This window comes from Bemisia tabaci, chromosome 6 (genome assembly GCF_918797505.1).
Source record: "Bemisia tabaci chromosome 6, PGI_BMITA_v3".
NCBI lineage: Eukaryota > Metazoa > Arthropoda > Insecta > Hemiptera > Aleyrodidae > Bemisia > Bemisia tabaci.
The window spans coordinates 49888551-49914657 of record NC_092798.1 but is presented as its reverse complement, the minus strand read 5'-3'; the positions used below and the strand labels follow the sequence as shown (position 1 = coordinate 49914657).

At 39.8% G+C, this 26107-nt stretch overlaps 1 protein-coding gene across 4 annotated transcripts in view; it reads left to right on the top strand.

Annotated features, from left to right (window-relative positions):
* LOC109034772 (kin of IRRE-like protein 2) overlaps nucleotides 1-26107 on the top strand; it is a 123622-nt gene that overhangs the window by 43767 nt on the left and 53748 nt on the right. For all 4 annotated transcript variants that reach the window (XM_019048094.2, XM_019048092.2, XM_072301837.1 and 1 more), the window contains exons 3-5: nucleotides 13754-13874; nucleotides 19457-19671; nucleotides 20779-20889. In XM_019048094.2, coding sequence (XP_018903639.2) covers nucleotides 13754-13874; nucleotides 19457-19671; nucleotides 20779-20889 — 447 coding nt within the window. The remainder of the gene's footprint in view (nucleotides 1-13753; nucleotides 13875-19456; nucleotides 19672-20778; nucleotides 20890-26107) is intronic.

Below are 26107 nucleotides of genomic sequence, written 5' to 3'. Positions count from 1 at the left end.
ATGAACTATGATGTCTCTCATTTAGTCGGAAATTGGTAGCATCATGAACAATTGGTGTTTAGTGGTTCATCTGAAATACTACCGAACCAAGTTCAATGATTTTTCTACGACGGTTTAAAAAGTATCTTTGGATGAGATAGATTGGGTACCCAAAAAGTTATGAATTAATTTTTAGGTTTTATTTATTCATTTTAACTCAAAAAAGGCTAAGTAGTTACATTCTCTCGTGAGGGGAACGACACATTGAAGCGATTTAGGAGATCATTTACCTGGTTGGCACTTCACAAACTAAGTGTTCATCACTGGCCCTGGCCGCTGCCGTGAAGTCGAGGACACTTGCGGAGTAGTAATTATGATTGTGAAAATGAAGTCGCGGTAAAAGAAAGACAACGGTGACGAGGAACGTTATCATGGCCGAGTACAGGACGAGCAGGATTTGCCAACTCTCCGTCGAATCTTTCCCGCCGATCAGAATTTCCTGCTCGCCCATATCTTCCCTCTGCGGCGATGGTGTCTCTCAGGATCCGAGGGGGGTTGGCGAACGCCACTGCGAATGCCAAAAACTGGAATTGGGGGTCGACCTCGGGGGGAAAGTTTCGGAGGATTTCATGAGGAACTACTTGTAAATTTAGGCCATAATTTTGCGGTGATTTCTAACCTCGAATTGCAATGTAAACAAAGGCGATCGGATCATATGGTTCCCCTCGCGCGCACGCTGGACCGAGTCTATAGGGTAAGTCGGACAAAATCTGGAATTTTGAAATCTTAAATTTCCGAAAATACGAGACATAAAAGTTCAGAAGTGGGTTTTTCGGGTTTTCGCTAAATTTGCTTACGAAGACACCCATTGAAATAGATTTTGTGACGAAATAAACGTCAAAATTTAAAATTTCAGCCCAAAAATTAATTTCCGACCTCTTCTACCATCTCGTTCCACTGTGCGACGGAGCCTACGAAATGGATCGTATTCGATACATCAAATAGGTGAGATTTTATCGATATCGTTATCGATTGGTTCAACTCATGTACATGGCCTTTAAAGTCAATTGAGTAATCTGAGGGAACGGGGTTATTTTTTTTTTTTCTTATAGATTTTGGCATGAAAAGGGAAATTGTCAGGAATTTTTTTTTCAGCTTTTCAAAGTATTTCAAACTCAAATCCTAAACTTTGTGTTTGAGGTTACGTTTCTATTGTCATGAACCGAACGATACATCGAACTACTGTCGAACACGATCCATGATCTAAAAAATTCTATGTCTAAAAACAACCGATCCAATGCTTCGTCGTCGGTGAGTATCGTGCCTCATCTGGAGCAAAAATGAAGTTATTATCAAACAAAGATAGTCGGTTTCTATGGTTTCTTATTCTACTGTGCTAAAAAAAATGTCGTATAGACATTCGAGAGTTGCCAAATTTTCTCCAATGAAATGTTTTTTGTTTGGGATGGTTTCGAATATTTTCTCTTCAGATTTTTACATATTGAATCTGACGGCGGATGAACTTCTCTGAAAAATTGAAGAAAAATCTTCACAGATTTCCAAGAATATTCATATTTCATCAAAGAAAATTTGGCAATGTCTGAAGGTTTCCTGCGGCGTTCCTCCTTAGCATGGGAGTATCAGAGTCTGCTTTTTTGGACTATAAGGCAAATTCTGAACAAACATAGGGAAAACCCTTACACACAAAATTTCACTGCCTATCTTCAGATTCCAAGATGGCCAGAAATTTCGATAAATGAGCGTTTTCCTGCAGAAATGAGTATCACGTGAAATATTTCATGAAATTTCAGAAATTTATGAAAGAAATTGAAAAAAAAACCGGTTCATTTTCATGTTTCAAAAAATGTAAAAATTGTGACATTCTTCTATTTTTCGTGTGTCGGAGTGCGGGTTGCATACTCTAGCCCCTGAAAAAATTGAAATACTTCCCAGCCTCGTGAAATTTCATGAAATATTTCACCGAAATTTCCAATCTTTCATTTCCTTCTTACGTTTCATGCCAACCTGCCCCCTCCAGAGCGAGAGGTGCCTCGATGACCCTTGACATTGAGGGCGCGGAAAGGCGTGCATGTACCTCGGGCAGAACCCGCGCGGTTGAGGATTGACCCGTTTCGTCGCACGGATTTGGCGCGTGAATATGCGTCAAAAAGAGACGAGTGATGCCGGGCCCATGCCGCTGCCGGTGGGGTATTTTTAAGAAAAAGAAAATAAGCGGACAGGTGGGCGGACCCGATGGAGACGCGAATTGGCACCCGACCAAACTCCCGCTCGCGTCGTCCGTCGATGCTCATCTGCACGGATGCACTAAGAAAAAACCCCGTATGAACCATTAGAAGTTGCCAAATTTTCTATGATAAACCACCAATTTTCCAGGATTCTCACGAATTTTTTCTTACGATTTTTCAGAACATTCAATTTGCGATTCAATCTAATGATAGTAAGTTGGAATTTTTTAGCCGATGTGCGTTAAAAATTAGCATGAAGCTGAAAATCTCAATACAGAGGGAAGAAGCTCATTCGAGCACAATTTTCTCTCCAAGAAATACGCTGTTTGGTGCGACACTAGTTACGACCATCTAATAAATCTAATTAGATGAATCTAATCAACCGCAAATTTTCTGGGATTCTCACGGATTTTTTCTTCAGATTTTTCAGAGCGTTCGATTTGCGATTCAATCTATAATAGCAAGTTGGAATTTTCTAGCCAATATGCGTTAAAAATAAAGCTGAAAATTTCAATACAGAGGGAAGAAGCTTTTTCGAGCACAATTTTCCCTCCAAGAGCTACGCTATTTGGCGCAACACTAGTTAGACCATCTAATGAATCCAAAAATGTCAAGAAAAAATATTCATAACTTTCCTCCAAAATAAATATTTTGTCGGGAGAAATTTGGAAGCACTTACGACGTTTTCCCTTCTTCCGGCTCGGTGGCCGTGTTCCCGCGCTACGGAGAAGAGCATATAATTATTTTGTCAGGAGAAATTTGGCAACATCTGGGAGCTCTTACGACGTTTTTCCTCACTACGGCGCGGTGGCTGTATTCCCGCGCTCCGGAGAAGAGCAGTAACTCCACTCAGTAGTGAGCTTCGAACAAACGTGAGCCATGGATAGTTCGGGCTTGTTCGCATTTAGCGGTTCATTTCAGAATGGAGTTACTGCTTTTTTCCTCAGCATGGAAGCCGCGTGCTCTGTGCTGGGGGGGGGGGGGGGGGGAGATCAGTTCGGCGTGCTATGCACGCGTGTCGCGTTTGTTCTCTCTACTCATGCGACGCATTCTTGACTTTGGAGAAGCATGGGTGGAGGAGGGTGGGATCAGGGTGGTGTAAAGGCGATCTCACTGATGACGTTGACCTAAGGGTTGCTTAGTGTATTGGAACGTTTGCGTTACTGAAGATAAATGTTCACTTTCATCAAAGACACCATTTTAGAAACTCCGCACTGCTAGCTTTCTGAAATTGTAAAAGTCATTTTTGGAGGTGAACGCAACAAGAAGCCAAAACCAGAGATGAAGTCATAAAATGTAGAGTACTACAGGGCCACGCACCCTGTACGCAGCAGAGCTAAACTGTTCAACCTCTGAAGGCCGTAAGGCCGCCTCGCACCCTATACTGCCATGTTACGGAAAAACGCCGTATGAACCTTCAAGCGTTGCCAAATTGTGTTTTATGAAATACGAATGATCTGGTAAACTTATAAATATTTTTCTTACGATTTTTCAGCGAATATTGTTTGTATCTTGATCTAAAGTTCCTGAAAAGTTCAAGGAAAAATATGCGTATTTTTCCTAAAAAATAAACATTTCATTAAAGGAAATTTGGCAACTCTCGAATGTTCATACGGCGTTCTTCCTTAGCACGGCAGTATACCCCTTGCCCTTGAGCCTTCCTCCGGTGGCTACGGCTCTTTTTCCTGTCGATCATTGCACTTTCAGAGGGCAACCACCCCCTACCACCTCACCCCAATCGCCGAGCGCGAAGAATCAGAGCTCCCCGGCTGATCCGCGACTTTCTCGCCGTCGCGCCGCGCGGCGGAGATTCGAAAGGAAAACGTAATTACAGGGGCCTGGGCTCGGCGCGGTGCGGTAGTTTGGCGCTGGCGACGAGGATGCAGCTATGGTGGCGCTAGCGCTGGCGCCCTTAATTACATCCCGGTGCGTAAGATCAAAGGGAAGACGCGAGAAATTTGAATTGAGTTAATCAGTCGTCTCCCCCCGCCCGCCGCGGCCCAAGTCGCGATGTCACGGAATCGCAGCTCGCCGAATAGTTTCTCCTTTGACTAACCCGAGTATTTGAAGTCTTATTCTAACGTGCTAAGGAAGAACGCTGTATGGACATTCAAGAGTTGCCAAATTTCCCTTAATCAAACATGTATTCTGCCGTGCTAAGGAAAAACGCTGTATGAACCTTCAGGCGTTGCCAAATTTCCGATGATGAAACACGAATTTCCTGACAAATTTATGATTATCTATTTTCCAATTTTTCAATTAAATTTGTTCGCAATTTGACATTGAATTCCTGAGAATGTTAATAAAAAATTCTCAAAACTTTTCTCACGAAGAAACATTTTATCGAAGGAAATTTGGCACCTCTCGAATGTTCATACTGCGTTTTTCCTTAGCACGTCAGTATTATTAGCGACATTCATGCATATTTTTCCTTGAAATTTTCAGATGTTTTCAATTGAATGGCGTGCAAAATTTTCTGAATATTGTGCAAAATATTCACAATTTGTCTGGTAAATTGGGTTTTTATCGAAGGAAACTTGGCAATGTGTGAAGGCTCATGCGGCGTTCTTTCTTAGTTCGGGAGTATTTCGAGGAGCCCGTCTTCCAGGGAACTCATAAGACGGATCCGTGAGATGTAAACGTTGAGCAGCGTCATATTAACGTAACGTAAATGGTTTCCTGTGACTCGGAATTGTTAGCCTGTACGACTCGACGATCTCGGATCAAGAGCTTAGGGGGCTTATCGTTAGGGGCAGAATTTGCGGGGGAGGAGGGGGGCTTGGATTCCGGAACCGGAAAATGTTGAGGAAGAGCAGCATTTCATACAGAAACAATATTCTTTAGAGACCCCGCCCTTAACAATCTAGGCAGTGAAATCGAGTGAGACAAAAGTTGAATTCGGACGTCAATGTTTCGACTAATGGTGGTTGATGAGCAACTTATTCTGCTGTGCTAGGGCAGAACGCCGTATGAACCTTTGTGCGTTGCCAAATTTCTTTGGTAAAATAAAAAATTCAGGAAAACTTGTGAAAAAAAGCGATACACCAATACCAGCAAGATTTAAATAAAAGATGAAGATGAGCAGAAATGCTTGAAATGTACACAGCCTGAACACCTAATTCACCAGAACTGGAACGAAAAAATCATCACAGGGTATTTTCCTTTTGAATCCGGTAGAATGATCAAACCCTTCAATCGCAATATTTAATCGGCTAGCGGTGCGATCGCGGCTGATCAGTGTCCCATTTGAATCAGTGAGAACGAAAACACACCAACTCGAAAAATGAAAATTATGAGGACACACACAAAACTGCACAGTGGGTGAAGAAGTAAGACCGAGATGAAAATGTTTAGTGCCAAAAGACAGATACTCAAGGACAATATTTTAAAGGTCCAATTTGGAACAGATTCGCTAGCTTCAATGACCTTTATGAAAATTGAGGATTTTAGAGTTACCGAGTTGGTGTGTTTTCGTTCTCACTGATTAATTTGTACTCCACGTTTTAATCGAGGAGACAGAGTTTTCAAAAAATGGTTTTAGACTAATAAAATATCCAAAGAAGGAAACAAGAATGGAATTTCGCATCACTATGACTGATGAATGCTGGGGTGGATAATTTGCTACACGTGCTGAAACAATAAATTGCTTATCCTTTAATTGAACGTATTTATGCTAAAAGAAACTATATGCCTAGGGTTTGCGTGTAACATAGTTCCTTTTAGCATAAATACGTCCAATTGTCAGTCACCATTGAGCGAACGCGTATTGCATCGTGCAAGAGGTGTAAACAGCTCGGATTTGTCATCAACGCCTTGATGCAACTATTCCAGCTTCGATGCTGTCTGAATGGCATACGCAAATAATTGAAGGCGCTTTGATTTTCAGCACGCTCTTAAGCCGCGTTGCTCCCACCCTGCGCTGTATCTGCGACGTTAGATCAAAGATAAGTTCTGCGGAAGACAACATCAGGGAAATTATACTTTTATTTTAGAGACTCCGCTCCAACAAGCAATGGAATCAAGCGAGACAAAACATTAAATTCGGAAATTAACGTTCCTTATCCACTAATGATGATAAATTAGCAACTTCTAGAGGTGAATGGCTATCTTGATCGAAGTTTCCTCTGTAAAAGAATGCATAAGGCTTTTTGGCAATAACTTATATCTTGATCGAGGATTTCCTCGGTAAAAGGACAAATGAGGCTTGCATGCAATACTTCTATACAAGATGGTGAAATTTTTCGTTTCGTTTGCGGCAAATAAAATTCATTCACACTCGGCTTACTTCCATTAAATAGCGTGGACAAATTTGGAGCAGATTCAAATAAAAATTCATGGCATAGCTTTTGGATGGTTACTTGTAACTTATGACTACGATGCACAATTTTAACAGGATTAGAAGCTTCATATCGATGACGGATCCCTCAAACCACGTATATCGGTTTGGTGCGTCTCAAACTCCCTGTCATCCTTTATTTTTTACAAAAAAAAAGAAACTACACAATGTCAACTCTTGAAAACACCCGTGATTTTTCCTATCTGTGCGAAGCAAATTCTGAAAAAATTTCAAGGATTGTTGGTTTATTCCCTCCGATAAAATCCAAAGAAGAGCGGAGATTTGTATACACCGCAAACGAGATACGAACGTATTTATGCGAAAAGGAACTATGTGTCACTCAAACCCCATGCACATAGTTCTTTTTAGCATAAATACGTCCATACGTGGTGTGGTAGTCTCACCGTCGATATGCTTCTATGCCGAAGAAGTTCCCAATTATTAATTACTAGAAATGTGAAAATTATTTACTCACTATTCAAAACCAAAACTGCATTCCACCGTTAACTATTGTTTCCCCGATGAGAATCAATCCAGAACGCGTGTGCATCTAAACAGCGCCCCGAAAGAGGCGAGGTCTTGGCTGGGGATATGCTTGCGACGATGCGTGTGCTGTGCGGCTAATAATGTAATGCGGTGCACCTTTTTAATTAGCATGGCTAAAGTGATTAGTTTTGGCTGTCGAAATTATACGGCTCCTTTGGGAGAGTGTTGTCACTCCAGTTTAATGGGCCAGGCTAACGTGACTGCATTCACCGAATTTCAATGCGCAGATGTTTTGTAACGTTGGATTTTTGAAATAACTCACTTGGTTTATATCGATGGCTAAAGGGCAAAACCACGTATTCCTTTTGACGTGCTGTTTCAAAATTTCCGCTCCTATTTTATTTTTTCGAAGAGAAACAAGACAACTTTATAACTTGAAATTTATTAAGAATATTCTGCTCACACAGAAAAAATCAAGGAAATGCTTAAGAAATTACTTTGACTGGTTTTCCACAGAAAAAATAAAGTATAACAGGAAGTCTGCGACGTTGTGATCGGGGATACGTGGTTCTGTATTTTGGTCATCGAAATTGAGGAGCAGAGTGCGGTCATAAGGACCACAGCATGGTATCCATATTGATAGCCAAATTACAAAACCGCGTATCTTCATCTCGGTGTTTCAAAATTTCCGCTCCTATTTTATTTTTTTGAAGAGACGAGCTAAAACTAGAAATTCACACAGAAGAATGTGCTGTTAGAGGAGAACAAATCAAGTCAGTTTTCAAGAAATATACGATGACTATTTTCCTAAGAAATAATAAAGTATGACAAGAAGTCTGCAACGTTGCAAACGAAGATACGTGGTTTCATGCTTTGGCCATTGATGTATAGGCAGCATAATTCGGCTAATGTAGCACAGCTTGCGTTTCTGATAGTCGTGACGCCCGATTCGGTAACCGAACTTTTTACAGGGTTTCAGTTTATGGCATCGATCTTTTTCATGTCTCGCAGCTTAGTGTGAAAGTTCGGTTGCGTGAATCATCGACATATTAGTTTGGTTATATAGTGCAGTCTATACAAAATGGCGTACAACGATTCATACGAGGAATCTAGGAACGAAACATAACTTAATTTTTTTATAGACTCCTCAAAGCCCACAACAAATGCGCAAAAGAAGTCAAAATTGTGCAATGGGGCTTTAAAGAGGTTATTTCATGAATTTACTTTTTTACAATATCAGCCTGTTTCTGAAACAGCATTGAAACGAATACTCCAAAAATTATTCTGTGGAGAAACGTTAGCATACTATTTACAGGAAGGAAATGATATTCTGTGAGACTAAACAACGTATTTTTGTTATGAATGAAAGTATCGCACGAATTTAAAAAGATGAAAGCAAATCAAATACTTTTTATGACGATTAAAGGAAGAATCTGGGATAATATATCCCTTCTTGATTGACATTTTTCAAAAGCTCATTAAAATAAAAACATGAAGAAGAATAATCTCCTGGTGAGGGATTTTCTTGTCTTATTCCGGGTTTTCAGTGATCTTTAAAAACCTGAAGTCAGTAAAAATATATTTTTCGATTTTTCAAACCCCAGGGCACCGTGCAATCGCCCGCTTGAACCCGGGACAAGAATAGACATTGTGGGTATGGAAACTTTGAGGTAAAATACGAATATGAAACCATTTTTCCGTGCAGTTGTATAATTGGAGCGCATATTTGAATCCCTCACATTAAGGTCCGTGCCAAAGTAATTTTTTAACGTAGCTTGACTAAATATTAAATCCCGGTGGCTTAGATGCAACACGTTAATATCAGTTCATTGTCTACACTGCCGTGGTAAAGAAAAACGCCGTATGAACATTCGCTAGTTGCCAAATCTCCTCTCAAAAAAAATCAACTTTTGAAGAGAGTTGTGAATATTATTCTTTGAAATTTTTAGGCACTTTAAGATCAAATTACGAACTAAATTCTCTGAAAAATCGGAGGAAAAATATTAAAAAAATTTCCCGCAAATTCTTAATTTGTTAAAGAGAATTTGGCAACGTCTGAAGGCTTATACGGCGTTTTTCTTTAGGACGGCAGTACAGTGGGAATTTCTTTTTCCGGAAAAGATACCGCGAAATAGTAGTCACTTTTGGAAAGCAGCCAATGAAAATTAAGAAATATCCGCGGTTGTTTGGCCGTAACGGTGAAGCATATTTTTAAGAAATTCGCGTCGCAACGAAATCTGTTTACGGCCAATTGGTCTGAGCAAAGCCGAACCCCTCCCTTCTTAAAATCGTCTTCGAGCAATGCAAGACCAAATAGGAGCGAGTGCAAAACCGTATGGTTGCTATAATTTACTTGAAATTCTTATATTTCCTTCAAAAATATTTAGGGTGCTCAAGAAAAAATAAATGATAAAATGTAAGACTATGTTTACCAAAACACGCATTTTTGAATAGTTAATTAAATAAATAAGTAATTAAATAGTTAATTAATTATTAAAAAATGCATGTTCTGCTAAACATTTTTCCTACATAATACTTTAATTTTAGTAACAACACTCGAAATGCGATTCTCTAGCAAAAAAAATATGACCAAGATTTTTTTTTTTAAGATGCTGAGTTTTATCGGCTGGATAGGCTGAGTTTTATCGGATTACGCAATGAAACTCACATCGATGGCTATACTCGAAGACCTTGTATCCCAATTGAACGGGCCCTTTGGACTCTATTTTGCGATCAGGAACTATACAATATCTGGCTCATTTTCGGAGCAACATATGGGCCATTCGCTTCCCTCTGTCTGTAGACGAGTAAATTTATGTATGAGCCAGAAATATTAGTTCCTTATGCAAAATGAAGTCCATCTGAACGAAGGCGAAACCCCTAAAAGTTGTTTTAAGAAAATATGGGAAAACTTGATTTCTTCTACAGCTATTCATATTTGAACTGCGCTGAGCAAAAAAGAATTTGCCAAATTTCAGTGAATTTGCCGCATAGCACGAAGTAAATTTCTAAACATATCCAAAGGGATCCGCACAAACGTTCTCTTGTAAAGCATTAAATTGCTCCGTTAAATTTGGCAATAACTAATGTGGCTTGGTTCCTTCCTGCTAAACGCGGTCCAATTCTGCGCGAAAAAATGAAACACAAACCATCTGTAATAAGTTCAGAATCACACGAAGAATGTCTGAGAAATTGGGCAAGAAATAAAATCTTTTTAACATATTGGTGGATGTGTCCTTCTTCCCATATACTGCTACAGTACTGTCAGTACAGTACTACTGTACAGCACAGTACTATATACAGTACTGTCATTTTTAGTGGTATCTTAATAGCCTAATAGCATCCGCGTTCAATGACAATATTGAAAAACGTAGTTTGTACCCGTACTCTTGATTTTCATCATCAAGAAGTATCCTGAAGCATTCTGCGTTAAGAGTGGTGGCTCGAAATTTACGCCTTTTTTTCACTGAAGCAGATATTCAAGGTTTAAAAAAAGACGTTTACAAATCAGTGTTGGTAAATCGCTCGGTATGAGGATGTGTCCACCCTCAAAGAATAGTACTCCGTCGAAAACTCATTTAAAAATGTTGGTCACGACCATCTTCCGATAACCTGTTCAGTTGTGGCGTTTCAAAATTTCTCGCCTTGATTCAACGAATAATGCGTTAGTTAAGAAAGGCGCACGTATATTTTCACCAAGCAAAATTTTCTCACTTGTAATCTGTTTTTTAAACTCGACTTTTATTCCTGTTCAGTTTTCACACACACGCGCATCCGAAATTGAGCGAGACCGATCAGAACATTCATTACCGGATCCAGAAAATCGGCAACATTGTTTTTTTTTTTCATTTAAACCTATGGAAATGTATCGATTCTTGGAGGGGCCAAGTGCTCCGACAAGAATCGATCATTTAATATAGGTTTAAAAGTAGGAAACCCGGTGTTGCCAAATTGCTGGATCCGCTTCTGAGAACATTGCAACTCGCGACTTTAACGACCGAGCAGTTAGTATTAAATAGCCGCCTTCGGGGGGGCTATTAGACATTTATGCACCTACTTACAATGTGTATCAAGCTGCGGTGCACGGAGAAATAAAAATTCATTACGTATATTAAAAGGAAATGCAGACTTTTGGCGCTATTCTTAGCCGCTTTGAAGGCAAGACATGACGAGGTCCAGCGAAAACAGACGGCTATTTATTCAAAAATCCCCTAACTACGTCCAACGCGGCTCGTCTTTTCGTCGCGCTGTCGACAAAAACGCCTAAATCAATGTTTACATGAGCTCTGGAAGACGTTGAGTTGTATGGATGATAAGGCCCATCTCAGAGTGTAGTTATGCCGTTTCTCCGCGGTGGGATGCTTTTTACTGCAGTCGGCTGCCTAAACAAACGGATACACGGGGCTAGGCAAGTTCATGGCTGCAATCTACCCTCCCGTTTGTTTACAAACATCAAAGTTCATTACCTCAATCACATGCACGGGATCTGTATCATACTGTTATGATTAATCCACGAAAATAAACCTGGAGGATGCAGGAATTTTTGTGAATTTGTGTCGAGAATTACCATCGGTCAACGGAGAAAGTCTGAAAGGAACACTTAGTAGGGTAATAATTACCGTGTTGCATGCAATACTTCTTTTTTTTTGCGGGGAAAAATTCGCTGGAGTGCCACCCAATACCGCCGTGCTGAGGAAAAACGCTGTATGAACATTCTAGAGTTGCCAAATTTCCATGGATAAAATATGTAATTTTGAGGAAAATTATGCATAATTTTAAAACGATAAAATGACGATGAAATCGCGTACAAAATTGTCCGAACATTTGGAGGAAGAATATTGACATATTTTCTTGAAAATTTGAATTCTGTCTAAAGATATTCGGCAGCACCTAAAAGTTCATACTGCGTTTTTCCTCAACACGGAAAATTAGGAGGGGCGCTGAAACGCTATCCCGCGAAGGGTGGCCCATCGATTACCGGTGTGGCACCGGCCATTAGCCGGTGAAATGCCGCCAGGGCGACGCGACCCTTGCTTAACCGACCCAGCCACTGCAACCTCTGGTCACCAAACCAGTGGTGGTCAGACTCTGACCAGCAGTCAATATGCTAATCAGCGTAACTACTGGTTTGCGAGACAGAAAAAAGGGAGACCGGGACTTGACCTGATGAAAACCGGGATTCTTACACACATACCTCTGGACAAGCTCCGGTCATATCGGCTCAAACCACCACTTTAACAAGCCCCTGACGGTGAAGGCAATTCGCCTTCAGCTGCGTCTGCAGCAATTGTTGTTGCGGATGTGTTGTGCATGCTGATTTTAGCTGATTACATACTCGACTCTCTGAAGGCGTTTTATGTGCGCAAGTAGCGCAATCTGTCGGAAAACGAACGAAGTAGGGACTGAATGATTCATTCAATCTCACTTTTGTTGTTCTCCGACAGGGTGCTCTACTTTCGCACATAAAACGCCTTCAGAGTTTCGAGTATGTAAAGAGGTAAAATCGGCACGCACAACACATTCGTAACGAAAATTGCTTCAGACGTAGCAGAGGGCGAATTGCTCTGTTAAAAAAAAAAAAAAAAAAAAAAAAAAGGGGTGATATATGAAGAATCTGCATGTAACGAGAGGGTATGTATTCGATCAACGTGAATCGATCGAAAAATTAAAACGAGAACCGATCAACACCGATTCATTGAACAAATAAACAAAGAAGCTGATCAAAATCAGTGGAAAACTTGCATTTACTATGACAATTGCGATATCTCGAAATTGGGATCGGCCAAGATTTTGATTTTTCTCGATTTTAAGTTCGCATGTGCCATAGACTCGCCCCCTGCCCCTGCAAACCGCTTTTGGGTACATTTTTGTCGCATATTTGTTTTTGCTACAAGACCACTGTGTTCTGAAGGTTTCTTGCATATTCCGGCTAATTTCAGACACAACGTGTGAACCATGAACATATTTTCAGCTTATAACGTAAAAGGATATAATCAAATTATGCCATAATTGGACAATCTTTTGTAACACCATAGGTACGTGTATTTCTGGGTGTTTTCGTCCAATTTCGGATACTTTCCAGATTACCTATAGGTGCCTTGGAGAGTTAAAACGAAATTCCGGTCCAGCTAAATAAATTCAGGGTAATCCAGAACCTCCGCACCACTAGTAGTCGGCATCACTCCCGTAACTTTTGAACAAATTGAGATAGAGACTTGAATTGGACCGCGTTAAACAGAAAGGAACCAAGCCACATCAGCTATCGCCAAATTTAACAGGGAAATTACATTTTTTACGAGAGAACGTCTATGCAGATTCCTTTGAAAATTTTAAGGAATTCGATTCGTATTATGGAGAAAATTCACTGAAATTTGCACAAAAATCCGCACCTCCGTATTCATGTAAAAAATTAAATTGCCCCATTAAATTTGGCAATAGCTGATGTGGCTTGGTTCCTTTCTGTTTAACGCGGTCCAAATGATGTGCCTACTCCTAGGTCAAAGGAAACTATTTTTGGACCCCCCCCCATTTTGAAGGGATCTCCTTGACCAGGAGCAAGAGGCCAAGGAGTTTTAGAGGTGGTGTGGAACTTTTGAATCATCCTGTAAATGCTTCCGCAGGTCGAACATGTTACTGTCGGTTTTTGCAATAAGAAATTGATATCATGAGGGAAACATTGAGTAATGTTTATTTTGTTTTGTTTCAGTTCCAGCAATCGTAGCTTGGGCGGTGCAAGGTGGTGAGGCAAGACTCCCGTGTGACGTTTCCGGCGACCGGGTCAATATGGTTCTCTGGTTCAAGGACTCAACCGGAATTCCTTTGTACAGGTGAGCCACATCCTCTCCCTCGCATTTTTACATTCTGCAATTCTGCTTTGCTCAGGAAAAACACCGTATGAGCCGCTGGACATTGCCAAATTCTCTTTTAAAAAGCACGGATTTTCAGGAAAATTTGTGAATATTTTTCTCTCGATTTTTTCGACAATTTTGTTCGTAATTTGATCTGAAGTATTTGAAAATTGCAAGGAAAAATATGCATAACTTTCCCCAAAAAAATCATGTTTGATTCGGAGAAGTTTGGCAACGCTCAGATATTCATACGGCGTTCTTCCTTAACAACAGCGTGTGTTTCCAGTGTTGGAGCGTCGATCACAACCGAACGAGTTCTGGGTACATTGAAGTTTGAAAAGAGAGACATCGGTGACAAAAATTGCGGTATTGAGTGATATTTGTCGAGTTGGGTCAAAAAATGGGATACTTTTGTAGAAATTCCTCCAATGTCTTGAACAGTAAGTTGTGAGCGATCAGTTCGGTGGCCAGACATTTTACCCAATTTTGTTTGATCCAAATATTTCACTGTCCATTCATAAAGTTAGTCGAATTGTTTTTTGTGTGCAATGCTGTATGAACCAATAGGTTACTTATTCCAGTTATAAGCAATGGTATAGGTGCTAAGATTTTGCCAAATAATGGAATGTAACCGTTAGATGCCCAAGCCGGGTCACCCAAGGATCGCTGAAAACATGTACTTTGCGCCGCGGGTGCTAGACGGCTGGAACGTCCTAACTGAGATGTAGGTCTACTAATACATCTTAAGAAAAGAATAAGACATTAAATTGAAAAAATACAGGATCAAATATCAACACAACCGAAGATAGGAGAGACGTTTTTGGGCCTGGTTTTTATAACTTATCTCCCAAATCAGAGCGACAATTCATTGGCAACAAAGAGCGGAGCATCGCGAGCTCACGACTTGTGCCATAGCGCCTTCAATCTTGCAGATGCAACACGGACATCCATCAAGCACGAATAGTTGTATCCCTTCGCCGTCATCAACGCGCGACCTTTCCCTTGCTCTGTTCCCATGTTGTGTTGGTTCCGTCTGTTTTATTTGTAGTAATGCTTCAAGGACTACGTCAACAAAACAGCCGGAGATAGGAGAGATGTAATCGGGCTTTGTTTTTTACCTTTCCTCCCGAATCGAGTGACACCTCATCGACGGCATAGAGCGGAGCATTGTGAGTTTACGCAGCGCGCCTTCAATTTTGCAGATACGACAAGGACATCCATCAAGCACGAATAGTTGTATCTCTGCGCCGTCATCAAAGCGAGTCCTTTCTTTTACTATGTTACCATGTTTTGTCGGTTCCGTTTGTCTTATTCATAGCGGTGCTTAAGGGCTACGTGAGCAACACAACCAAAGTATGACTCGGATTAAACTAGTTGACCTAAGTAGGTATCGGGTGAAAAAAATTGGGTCAAGTGTCTAGCTACCATCAATTTCGGTCGTGAAAAATCGGGAAGCTTAAATTCGTACTTATTCTACCGATCCATTTCCAAGTCCAATTTTCTTAAAATGAATTTCACCCTTTACTGAAATTTGTTTCTTCTTCAGATATTATTTTGACATAAAGCGTCGTTTCTTGTAGAAAAAAATTAGTTTTTTTAAAAAGTTAAATCCGTGGGGATTCAACTCAACAACAGCTTTTCTTAGTTAAAAAAGCGTCCTTTCAGTATCGTTAAGGTTAATTTTCTCTAAAGAAAAACAATAAAAAAACAACATTTTTTAACTGGCTGAGTTTAAATTAAATCCGCACGGATTTGATTAAGAAGAACCAAATGTCGACAAGAAACGACGCTTTAAGTCAAAATAATACCTCGCGAAATGTTTCTTTCAGTTAATGGATATGTTGCGCTGGTCACAGAATAGTGTCTCAATGCTTGATTCTTGTAGGTCAGCTAAAAATAATAAGATCCATCCAAACAGGAACTTTTCACGTTGAAGATATCGCCGAGATATCCGTCCGATAATTGCTTAAAAAAAATGACTACAACGTTTCAATGTAGATTTCACAACACAAAAATGCAACTTTAACCATCCCCGTGGTTAAATTAGCTTACAATAGTGGTTAAAGTAGCATTTTTTTGTTTTAAAATCTATGTTGAAACATTGTAGTCACTTTTTTTAGCAATTGAATTGTTAAATCAGCAATTTAATTTTTTCCGTGATACATAAAGGTCCATAAGGATCAATTCAATTCTGACCCCGTTTCCTCAGATGCATCGAAAGAGGCTGCCTCGCGCCCGAAACCTCGACTCACCTTCGTCCGCGACGAGGCGCGGTACATCTCGTCCGCGCGCAGCGCAACACTCAAAAGATTTACGACTCGGGCCCAGCAGTTATAGTTCTAATTTGTTATGCACGATTTATCTCCCCCTCCTCCTCCGGGTCATAGAGCCCCGATGGGCGCATGCGCGCGGGCGGCAAGTCTTTGTCACCATCCCCCGTGTCGCCACTCCGCTCTAACTTCGTTTCAGCGTGAGCCCCAGGAATCGTGCGGTTGCACGGACTGTGGGGCTCATCTCAAAGTTGAGATACGGGATTGTGGTGGGGGAGCGAGGATGTGGCGTAACAAAGTACTCGTCGAGAGTGTTTGTTTTGGTCGACGACGCGAATGCGAAGCGAGCGCTCTCTAGCCGATCGCCACGCACTAATTAGGGGTTTTAGCTTCGCTTTTGCCACGTTGTCAAATGGCCTTAAACGAGTACCTACATAGGGTGTCCCAAAAGTACCCGGACTGGTTCTGTAACTTCAAAATTAAGATAGATACAGACATGATCTTGGTTTTATTTTAAAGATCAACTCAATACCTATCGATTAAAACCAAGATCAGCTCAATCGAATAAAAATTGACCGAGTTATGGCAATTTGAAATCAGTGAGGAAAGTTTATCCCTACGGGTTTTTAGGAAGATTTTTCGCTTACCAGGATTCAAGAAGTTTATCTTCGTATCCGCTTTCCTCCGAATCTTCCATAACTTCCTTTTGCTTTTCTAAGTAGGTACCGTCCATCAAACCGGATGCACTTTTTCATGCGCTTTTGCCACTTATCCAACATTGTTTTCCTGAATTCTTCCTCTGAGATGGCGTTGAAAAAGTTCTGAACTGCATTCTGGATTTCGGTCTTCGATTCTTAAAAGGTCGTAAAAGGTACTTTTGGAAGTCAACGTTTAGATTCGCCGAGTGACGATTGATGATGACTAAATGTGGAAAAAATGGTTTCGTAATCCTAACTTTTATTCCAAAAATTTCTCGAGCCAGGTGCTCTCGACATTGTTAAGACAATATAGGTCGAATTATTTTGATTTTTTGCTTAATAAGCTGCTCACCAATCATCATAAGGCAAAAAGTTATGTTGACGTCCGAATCTAACTTCTAATTCACTTCGTTAGATTGCTTAGATTGTTGGTGTGGGGTCGCTGAAATATACAAATATACTGCCTCTGATATTGTCTGTCTATAGCAGTCCACCGCAGAACATTCATTGATTTCACTACACAGAAAAACGCAAGACAAGAGCGCTTTACTAAGCGCGAGCTGAAAGTTAAAGCGCCTTCAATTCTTTCCGTATGCAATGAAGACAGCATGGAAGTTGGAATAGTTGTATCAAGGTGTTAGTGACAAATCTACGCTGTTTATACCTCTCCCACGATGCAATACACCTTCATGGAGCGCGTGCATATTTTGTCACCTTCCGGCCAAAGCATCACAAGCGCCATGCGACGTTTAAAAATTTCCGCCGCCATTTTATTTTTTTAACAGATAAATTGTCCAACGAAACTGTCCGAAAATAATTTCCTAGAATTTTCTTCGTGCTGCTAATGAAATTCAGTAAAATTTTCAAGCCGATTCTACCAAAAATGTCTCCATAAAAAAATAAAATGGTGGCGGGAGTGTTTAAACGTCGTATGGCGCTTGTGCTATTTTGGCCAGAAGGTGACGATTTCTTCTGTTTTTTGGTGTTGATCAAGTAGTCCTATTAAGACTAATATTTCTCATAATTTTTTGTCGAAAATATCATTTATTTTAACGACATGACAACAAACTGAACATGCAGGAGGGTTAGACTTGAGTGATCTCACCAAGCTCGCGTTCTCTATTTGTAATTGTATTTCAATTTATTGAAGAATTTCGAGGTCAACTTGTTAACTCACGAGACTTTATGCTTAGTTAGTCAGTGGCGAGGCGCAAATGATCGATGTTCGACGTTTCCCCCATCTGAAGCCATGGTAAAGACTAGGGACACCCTGTTCATCGATCCATTTCCATAGGTTAAAATGGCAGATTATTCGATGTATCGCAAAGCTCGCCACGCCGCGCCACTGCAGCTAGTTTTAAGTGGCATTTTTCCCTACTACAGATTACAAATTTCTTCTTATTTTACATAAACAAACTCTTACTAGTGAAAATTGCACTAGCTACTTGATGCTACTTTAGTTTCTTTCCTGGAAACTTTTTTTTTGCTTCCAAGCCCTTGAAAATGTCCGCGCACTTTACGGTTCTTTTCAGGACCAATGTATCGAATTGTTTAAAAATCGATGATTTTAATAAGGAGCGTAGCAGTGGCATGGTGTACTTTTCGGTACATCGATTGATCTGATATTTAAACCTATTGAAAGGGAGCGATGAATAGAGTGTTTGCAACGGACACCTTATTCATTGATTCTTTATCATACCTTCAGCTGGGGAAATATCGATAATCGATCCCTCATGCCTTGCCACTGGAGCAGTGAAATTGTGATTTGCGGTTATTCCAATAATATGTGGTAAAATATAAAGAGAATGCATTCTCCTAAAAATAAAAAATAAAAATATGGTAGATTTTATCATACTCTGACATAGTGATACAAGAAAGGTAATAAACACCAGACTCTATGGTACCATATTGTGGTATGTATCATCTGAGCTCTGGTGAATACTATTATAATTCTGGTTATTTTCACTAAATAGTATCACTGTGTAAAAAATCAAGATGTATGGTTGATTTTACTATACTTTTTTTCAGTGTGATTGTAGGAATTTCAAGCTAGTTTCATCATCATAATCCCGACTTTTCTTTTCTTCGGCCCTCGAACCTGTTCATGACGGGAACTTGATTTTTACGGGAAAATGTCTCATCCTTATTGAATTCCGCGATAAGTAGAACCCACTTTTTATGCGGTTTGACGGAGAAAAAAACCTCGTGCGTGGGACCCGAAGTTTAGGTCATATGGATCTCTGAAGTTTTCAGATTGAGCATCTGAACACTTAAGGTCTAGCTGTCGAGGTTCGGATCACACATCTGAAATTTCAGTTCTTACATCTGAAGTACTTCAGATGTGAGAACCGAAGTTTCCCGGATGTGAAAACCGAAGTACTTCAGATGTAAGAATTGAAGTTTCAGATGTGTGATCCGAACCTCGGCAGCTAGATCTTAAGTGTTCAGATGCTCAATCTGAAAACTTCAGAGATCCACATGACCTAAACTTCGGGTTCCACGCACGTGGTTTTTTTTCTCGGTGTGGAAACATTATGTTTGACGAAACTGAATTTTTACTATGCTGTAATCGTTTTTGTTCTTTTGTTGACAGTTTGGACGCGCGAGGAGGCAACGTTCGTCAAGCGACTCATTGGGCTGTGAGCGGGGATCTGGGCGAGAGGTGTTCCTCGGCCATGGGAACAGAGGATCGTGAGGCTATTCTCACCATCAAAAACGTCAACTATGACGATCAAGGAATTTACAGATGTAGAGTTGACTTTATGGACTCACCTACGAAGAACTACAGAGTCAATTTAACTTTAGCAGGTGAGAATATTTTTGTAAGCATAAATGGACCGCCGCGTTTAACAGAAAGGAACCAAGCCACATCAACTATTGCCAATTTTAATTGGACAATTTAATTTTTTACGAGGAAATGTTTGTGCGGATCCTTTTGAAAATGTTAAGGGATTCGCTTCGCACTGTGGAGAAAATTCACCGAAATTTGCACGAAAATCCGCACGACTGTTTTCATGTAAAAATTAAATTAGCCAATTAAATTTGGCAATATCTGATGTGGCTTGGTTCTTTTCTGTTTAACGCGGTCCAAATATCGATGGTGAAATTACAGAGGTGCGTATCCCGGAACACACAATTTTCACCGGTTGCTCAGCGTGAAACTTAGATAAAAGCAAGGTGGAAGGAACAAAGTGTGCCACTACCGCGTTGGATGACGTCATAAATGGAATTGTTCGAAACGGTTGATTTTGGTTAATATTGAACAGAGGAAGTTGCTGTTTAGACATATTTCATTATTTCTAACTGATCCGCATGAACCAAGCATCAAAACACGATTATGTGATTAGCATAATTGACCCATTGACATGGAGGAGAATAGAGGCTACGCAGAGCAGATTGCTATTTGGACTGCGCTTTGCAATAAGGATATACCATTTCTGGCTCAGTTTTGAAAAATAAACGTATGCTACATTAGTTTCCCAATAAACAGACGTCTATTTACAGATGAAATGGATATTGTAGGTTTTCATTGCAAAATGTAGTCCATTTCGCCTTCAGTCCTAGATGTAAGCTAGAAAACATACATCGTGCAGCAATCATTCAAAACTCGTCTGAAGCGATGTTCATGAGAATTCTCCAGCGGTGAATAATGTTAACCTCCAATCTGACGTGATTAATACCAGCTTTGATTTCCTATTAATGTCTGTTTAATTGATAATAAATGAATATTAAGGAAATTATAATCGATATCCGAATGTTTGAGGGGAAATAGTGCTTCCTGCTTCCTTCGCATTGATAAAAAGGAGACTTGAGAAAAAATCAAAATGTTTCATTCATGCAATCCAGGTTTTCTAGACCCACCGAATATTCCTCAATTTTTTTCCAAAATATAAAGCCTCATTTCATTTCTTGCAGTGCCGCCTTCTACGCCTGTGATAATGGATATGCAAGGCAAACAGATGGATGCTATCGCGGGACCTTACTTCGAAGGCTACGATCTCCACCTTACTTGTCTTGTCACTGGAGGTAAGCTCTCCTACAAATTTTTTTAATTATCGCGATGAGTTTTCAATTTTGAGATGAACTAAAAAACACAAGACAATGGGCGACCAAGACAAAAAAGCCTTTTTTTGTTATCACAAATGGAGGCTCGATCGTTTTTTTGTGATTTCTATAATTTTATATGAGGAGCTTAGAGGACAAGGCGCATAAGTGCAGTTTTTGAAAAAATTGACATATTAATGATTTCAAGTAAAACTAGTCTTAGTGCATATTCTGTAAAAAATTCGCTCCCAAATTCCAATTTCTAAGCATCAAAAAGTCATGCTTGCACTTTCTTTTTGCCATGAGGATCCACTTAATTTCGAAACATCAAACACGTATTTCTCAAAATTGCAAAAACTGCACTAATGCTCCTTGTCCAAGCCCCTTATATATTCGTATTTCTTGTTTCCAAGTCGAAGAATGGGTTGAAACCACCTCAAAACGCCCTAAGCATTTAATTTGTTTGTTTTTAACCTCGTTTGCTCATTTTTTGTGTTTTTCAGTTGAATCAATGGCTCTTTTTGTGTATATTTCTCTGAGATGGATGATCCATCTTGATTCGAGAGCAAAAACTGCCTTCACGTTGCGTTGCTTTAAGGTTAATGTTTTTGAAATGTGATGAAAAATTATGCCATACACATGACTTAGTATCTACGCTATTACTCGGAATGATTCGTCCTTAAATGTAAATATTTTATTGTATAGTGGAATTGTATCTCTTCCTGAAGACACCGATTGCATGAGAAAAAATTCCCAAGATAATTTATAACAACATCTTGTTGATGGTTTCTTCATCGTAATTTTAATCGAGACAACCGGATTTCTTCTTGTGCCAGTGTGAAATTCTGATTGTCGTAATCAGATCCCTGGCTGGACAACGAAAATTCCTACTGTCGTAAATAGAAGTCCGATGAGGAAATATAATACGGAAGCTTTTCTTCCTACGTGAAGTGGCGCAACATAGCGGCAAGTTCTGTCCCTAAACATAAAACTCCTTTCGAAGCAGCGCGCTTCGAAACAGACCGCACCGTCCTGATTATTCGTCATCCCGTCAAAACTCAAAGTAGATCTGGACAAGCGAAACAATGCCCAAGACAAGACAGTCGACCCAGTAGGAGAAAACACAGTAAGTTTACTTCACTACAATCGACGAAGTAATTTTTGCCGCAGGAATCAAACCTTGATCTGAGCTGTCATCCACTGAAGTTTCGCAGGGCGTAATTTTGAATCTTGAAGTTCAGAGGCGTGGAATGCTTTGAGATACATCGATCGATCTACCGTTTAAACCTATAGAAAAGGATCGTATGCTACGAGCACCTTCAAAATCGATTCTTTACCATAGCTTCAAATGGGGAAATATCGATAATCGATCAGTCACGCTGGATCGGATTCTTGGGGAGGTCGAACGATGCGTATCAATTAAAAGTTCCTTAGAGCAGCTGGAGCCGGAGAAACTAGGGAAGGTGCAGGTGCGCTAGTGCACTCAAAGCGTTATTAAAATTGGAGAGCGGGGATTATCCGCTGCGGAGCGGATTTCATTTGAAACTTCGCTTAATTACTCAAAGACTCGATTGTCCTGTCTATTTTGTAATTAAAATGTGAAGTTTTGTCTCTTGGGGGTGGTAGCAAACGGATTCTTTCCCGACTATTGGCGCCGACTTATAAACGGCGTTGAGGGAGACGTGAGAGATATACTACCGTGCCAAGTGAGGATGCCCGTATGAGCATTCGAATTTTGCCAAATTTCCTCTGAGAAAATTTCATTCTTGAAGAAACTTATGGGTGTTTTCCTTTGAAATTGTCAGGCTTTTTAGATTGATTTACGAACAAAATCCTCTCAAAAATCGGAGGGGAAATATTCACAAATCCTGAAAATTCGTGATTGGTTGAGAGAAATTTGGCAAGGCCTGATGTCTCATACAGTGTTCTTCCGAGACGCGCCTGCTTTCATTTGTTAACGCAACAAGGAATGGGATCTGGTGTCAATGCATTTTTTGTAAGTTCGTTAAATTCAGACAAAAGTTCAAACATATGAGAGAATTTTTAACTGGATCCAGGAAATAAAGGTTTAAGGAAAAACGCCACGTCAACTCTCGTACGTTCCCAAATTCCCCAAGAAATTAATGTATACATTTTTAAAGACCGTTATGAGTAAACGCTAGAGCCTGTCAAAAAAGAGCATTTTGGGCCTTTTCAAAGGAATTCAGAGATTTGGTTCTAATGTTGCCTAAGCGAGACCTCATGATAAGACATTCCTCTTGTAAAAGTATTAAATTGAATTAAAAGCTCGTTTTAAAAGTACATCCTTGCGAAGTTGTCTTATTTTACTATCGATGTATTCTGATGTTTCAGGGCTCCTCGGTTAAAAAAAAAAAAAAAAAACAAAAACAAAAAAAAAACTTTAACTGATATAGTTGAATTTTAGTTTTCTGAGACCCAGCAGCATCAGATGGTGTTATTGTGTCTCAGAAAATAGATAGGATCAACATAGGTTGTTCCTCTAACTGTGGAACGTCAAAATATTAGTATTCACCCATAGCGAAAAAATATAAACATTGTAACATTAGAGAGCTATAACGATATTTGAAATCAAGTTAAAATTTGTACAGGAAAATTGTCTCATCATGAGGTTTTGTTTAGACCACATTTGAATAAAAACCCTTAATTTCCTGAAACTGGGGCACTTTTTTTATTAGGTTTAATATTCTAACTTTAATTTGACAAACTAATATTATTGTATAATTTAACTTAATCTTTCGTTAACTTACTAAAATTGATTAATTTTATTTAAATTCAAAGGGTAATGCTTATAAACTCAAGTTAACAAAATGTATCCAATATTTATTTCCAAAACCCTTACTCTTACCAGATACTTCAGCTTGAATTACGAATGAAATTCTCTAAAAATGGAGGGAGGGGGGGATTTTCACGAATTTTTCTGAAAATTTGCATTTTAACGGGGAATATTTGACAACGTCTAAAGACTCATATGGTGTTTTTTCTTACCATGGCAGTGCGGGCCTTCGTAATTATATTGTCTCTGCATACGCTGCACACGCTCATGTAAATGTTTGACCCAGTTCTCATATAAACACGAGTTTGACTATTTTTATTCTAAACTTTGCAGTCCAAGCTTAGAGTCTTTTTCCTCAATCAAAGCTCACCGTATAATTCCGCGGCTCAATTTTTGCACCGACGGCCGCATGCCCGCAGCGAACCCAGGATTAGGCACTTCGCGGATGTACCTACATCGTTCAGCCAGCTCGAACTTGTAGGTGTTCTGCCTCCACATAGACGTATTTCTGCCAAACGGAACTATACGCATTATGACATGAGCCCTGAGACCCATAAGAATACTTTCATAGCAGGGCTCACGTCATAATGCATATAGTTCCGTTTGACAGAAATACGTCTATGTAGAGTTAAAATCTACTGTCAAAAGAGCTCAACTATCCTTTGAAACTGTCCTCGTTGTCCGTGCAACTCTACGCTTTCCAAAGCCCGCTTGATAATGGAGTTGCGTGCTTTTGACGGGAGGGCGACGAATTGTGTCGTGGATTGGTGACAATGCTTGTTACACCGCGAACAACAATCTCATTTGTCAACGTCCGACTAGTTATAATAATAGACTTCGTTCGTGCGATTGTCAGCTTTGCATTGCAGCCGGAAGGATCACTGTCAATTACGGACGAGATGCGTGCAACACACTTACGATGTAACTCGCGCACCCGACATCTTTGTCGTTTTGATCGACGTCGAATAAATGGAGCAAACCTATACATTTCGAAAAAAAACAGAGGAATTTGGCCTCTTGAATCATGATTCGGTTTTTTGAACAGAGGAGCGCAACTACATCCTAACGTTGCAAAATTTTCACTCGTAACTTCAATATTCAAGATTAAATTCAAAAAATTTACATACTAAAATTGTATTCGCATACAATCTATCCACCCACTAAAGTTGAACCTTGTGTCGGGTGGGGTCTGCCATAGACTTAAATTCTTACCTTTGATTGGTAGTGATTTTCATGATACTTAACTCCTCAGAAAAGAAGTATACAAGTTAGAGAAAGAAAAGGGGGAAAAATTATATTTTATTTGGACGAAAGGCCAACTTCCTGAGGGGCTGTAGGAGGACGTTGCCAAGTTTCCTCCGATAAAAACCAAATTTACAGGGAAAATTGTGAATACTTTTTTCCAAAATTTTCTGACAATTTTTTACGCACTTTAATCTAAAATATCTGAAAATTTCAAGGAAAAATATGCATGAATGTCGTCAAGAATACATGTTTTATCAGGGGAAATTTGGTTACTCTCGAATGTTTATAAGACGTTCTTCCTTAGCAAGGCATTGTGAGTAGAATTTTCTAAGAAGTTTCAGGAAAAGCACAGATAGGTTTTCCCAGAAATGTCGAATTTAATGTATAAACGACGTTTTCCCTAAACGTGGCAATGTTCGACACTCCTTCACGCAACTTCAACTCCACACCTACAGAGGGTGGGCATGTACCGTCTTACGAGGAGAAAAGTTCGAACTTTTACCGATAGAGTGCGGTATAATTTTCATTCATCCCCAATTTTCCCTCCGCTCTACGGCTCACCCTAAGCTCACGGTTTCCCGTTTGTACCTTTAGCTTCACGGCATTTGCCTTCCGTTTTAATTTTTGTTCACACATGACCATGAAATTATGATACCTCTCTTCATTGCCAAGCAAAAGCAATATATCATGAACTGCGCATTAACGGCTTAACGCAGAATAAAGGTTAATTCCCGAGATCAACACCGCTCGATTGATCGCCTGGGATGAGTTTACAAATGAGTGACCCAGAAATTCAATTTGACACACTTTGAAGATCAATCGTAGCTACGCGTATATTTATCACTCGGCGAAGGATCAGCATTCCTGACCTAAACTGCTGAGTCCCTGAAAGTGAGTTTTTTCTCACCAGTTTACACAGTTAAACCATCTCTTTGGATCTTCTGAAATCTCCCTTCAATTTAAGAATTCATTTGTGAATTTTGATCCAAAATCGTTGCCATAATTCACAACAAAAAGAGAAAAAAAGGGGGGAAAATGACGGAATTACTCCCGACTAGCGACTCTATCGGAAAAAACTGTATTCGAAAAAAAGAAAAACTTGTAAAAACTACCGGCTCAACTTTCAAAATTCTCATTTTACGTAAGCGAGTACTTTTCAAA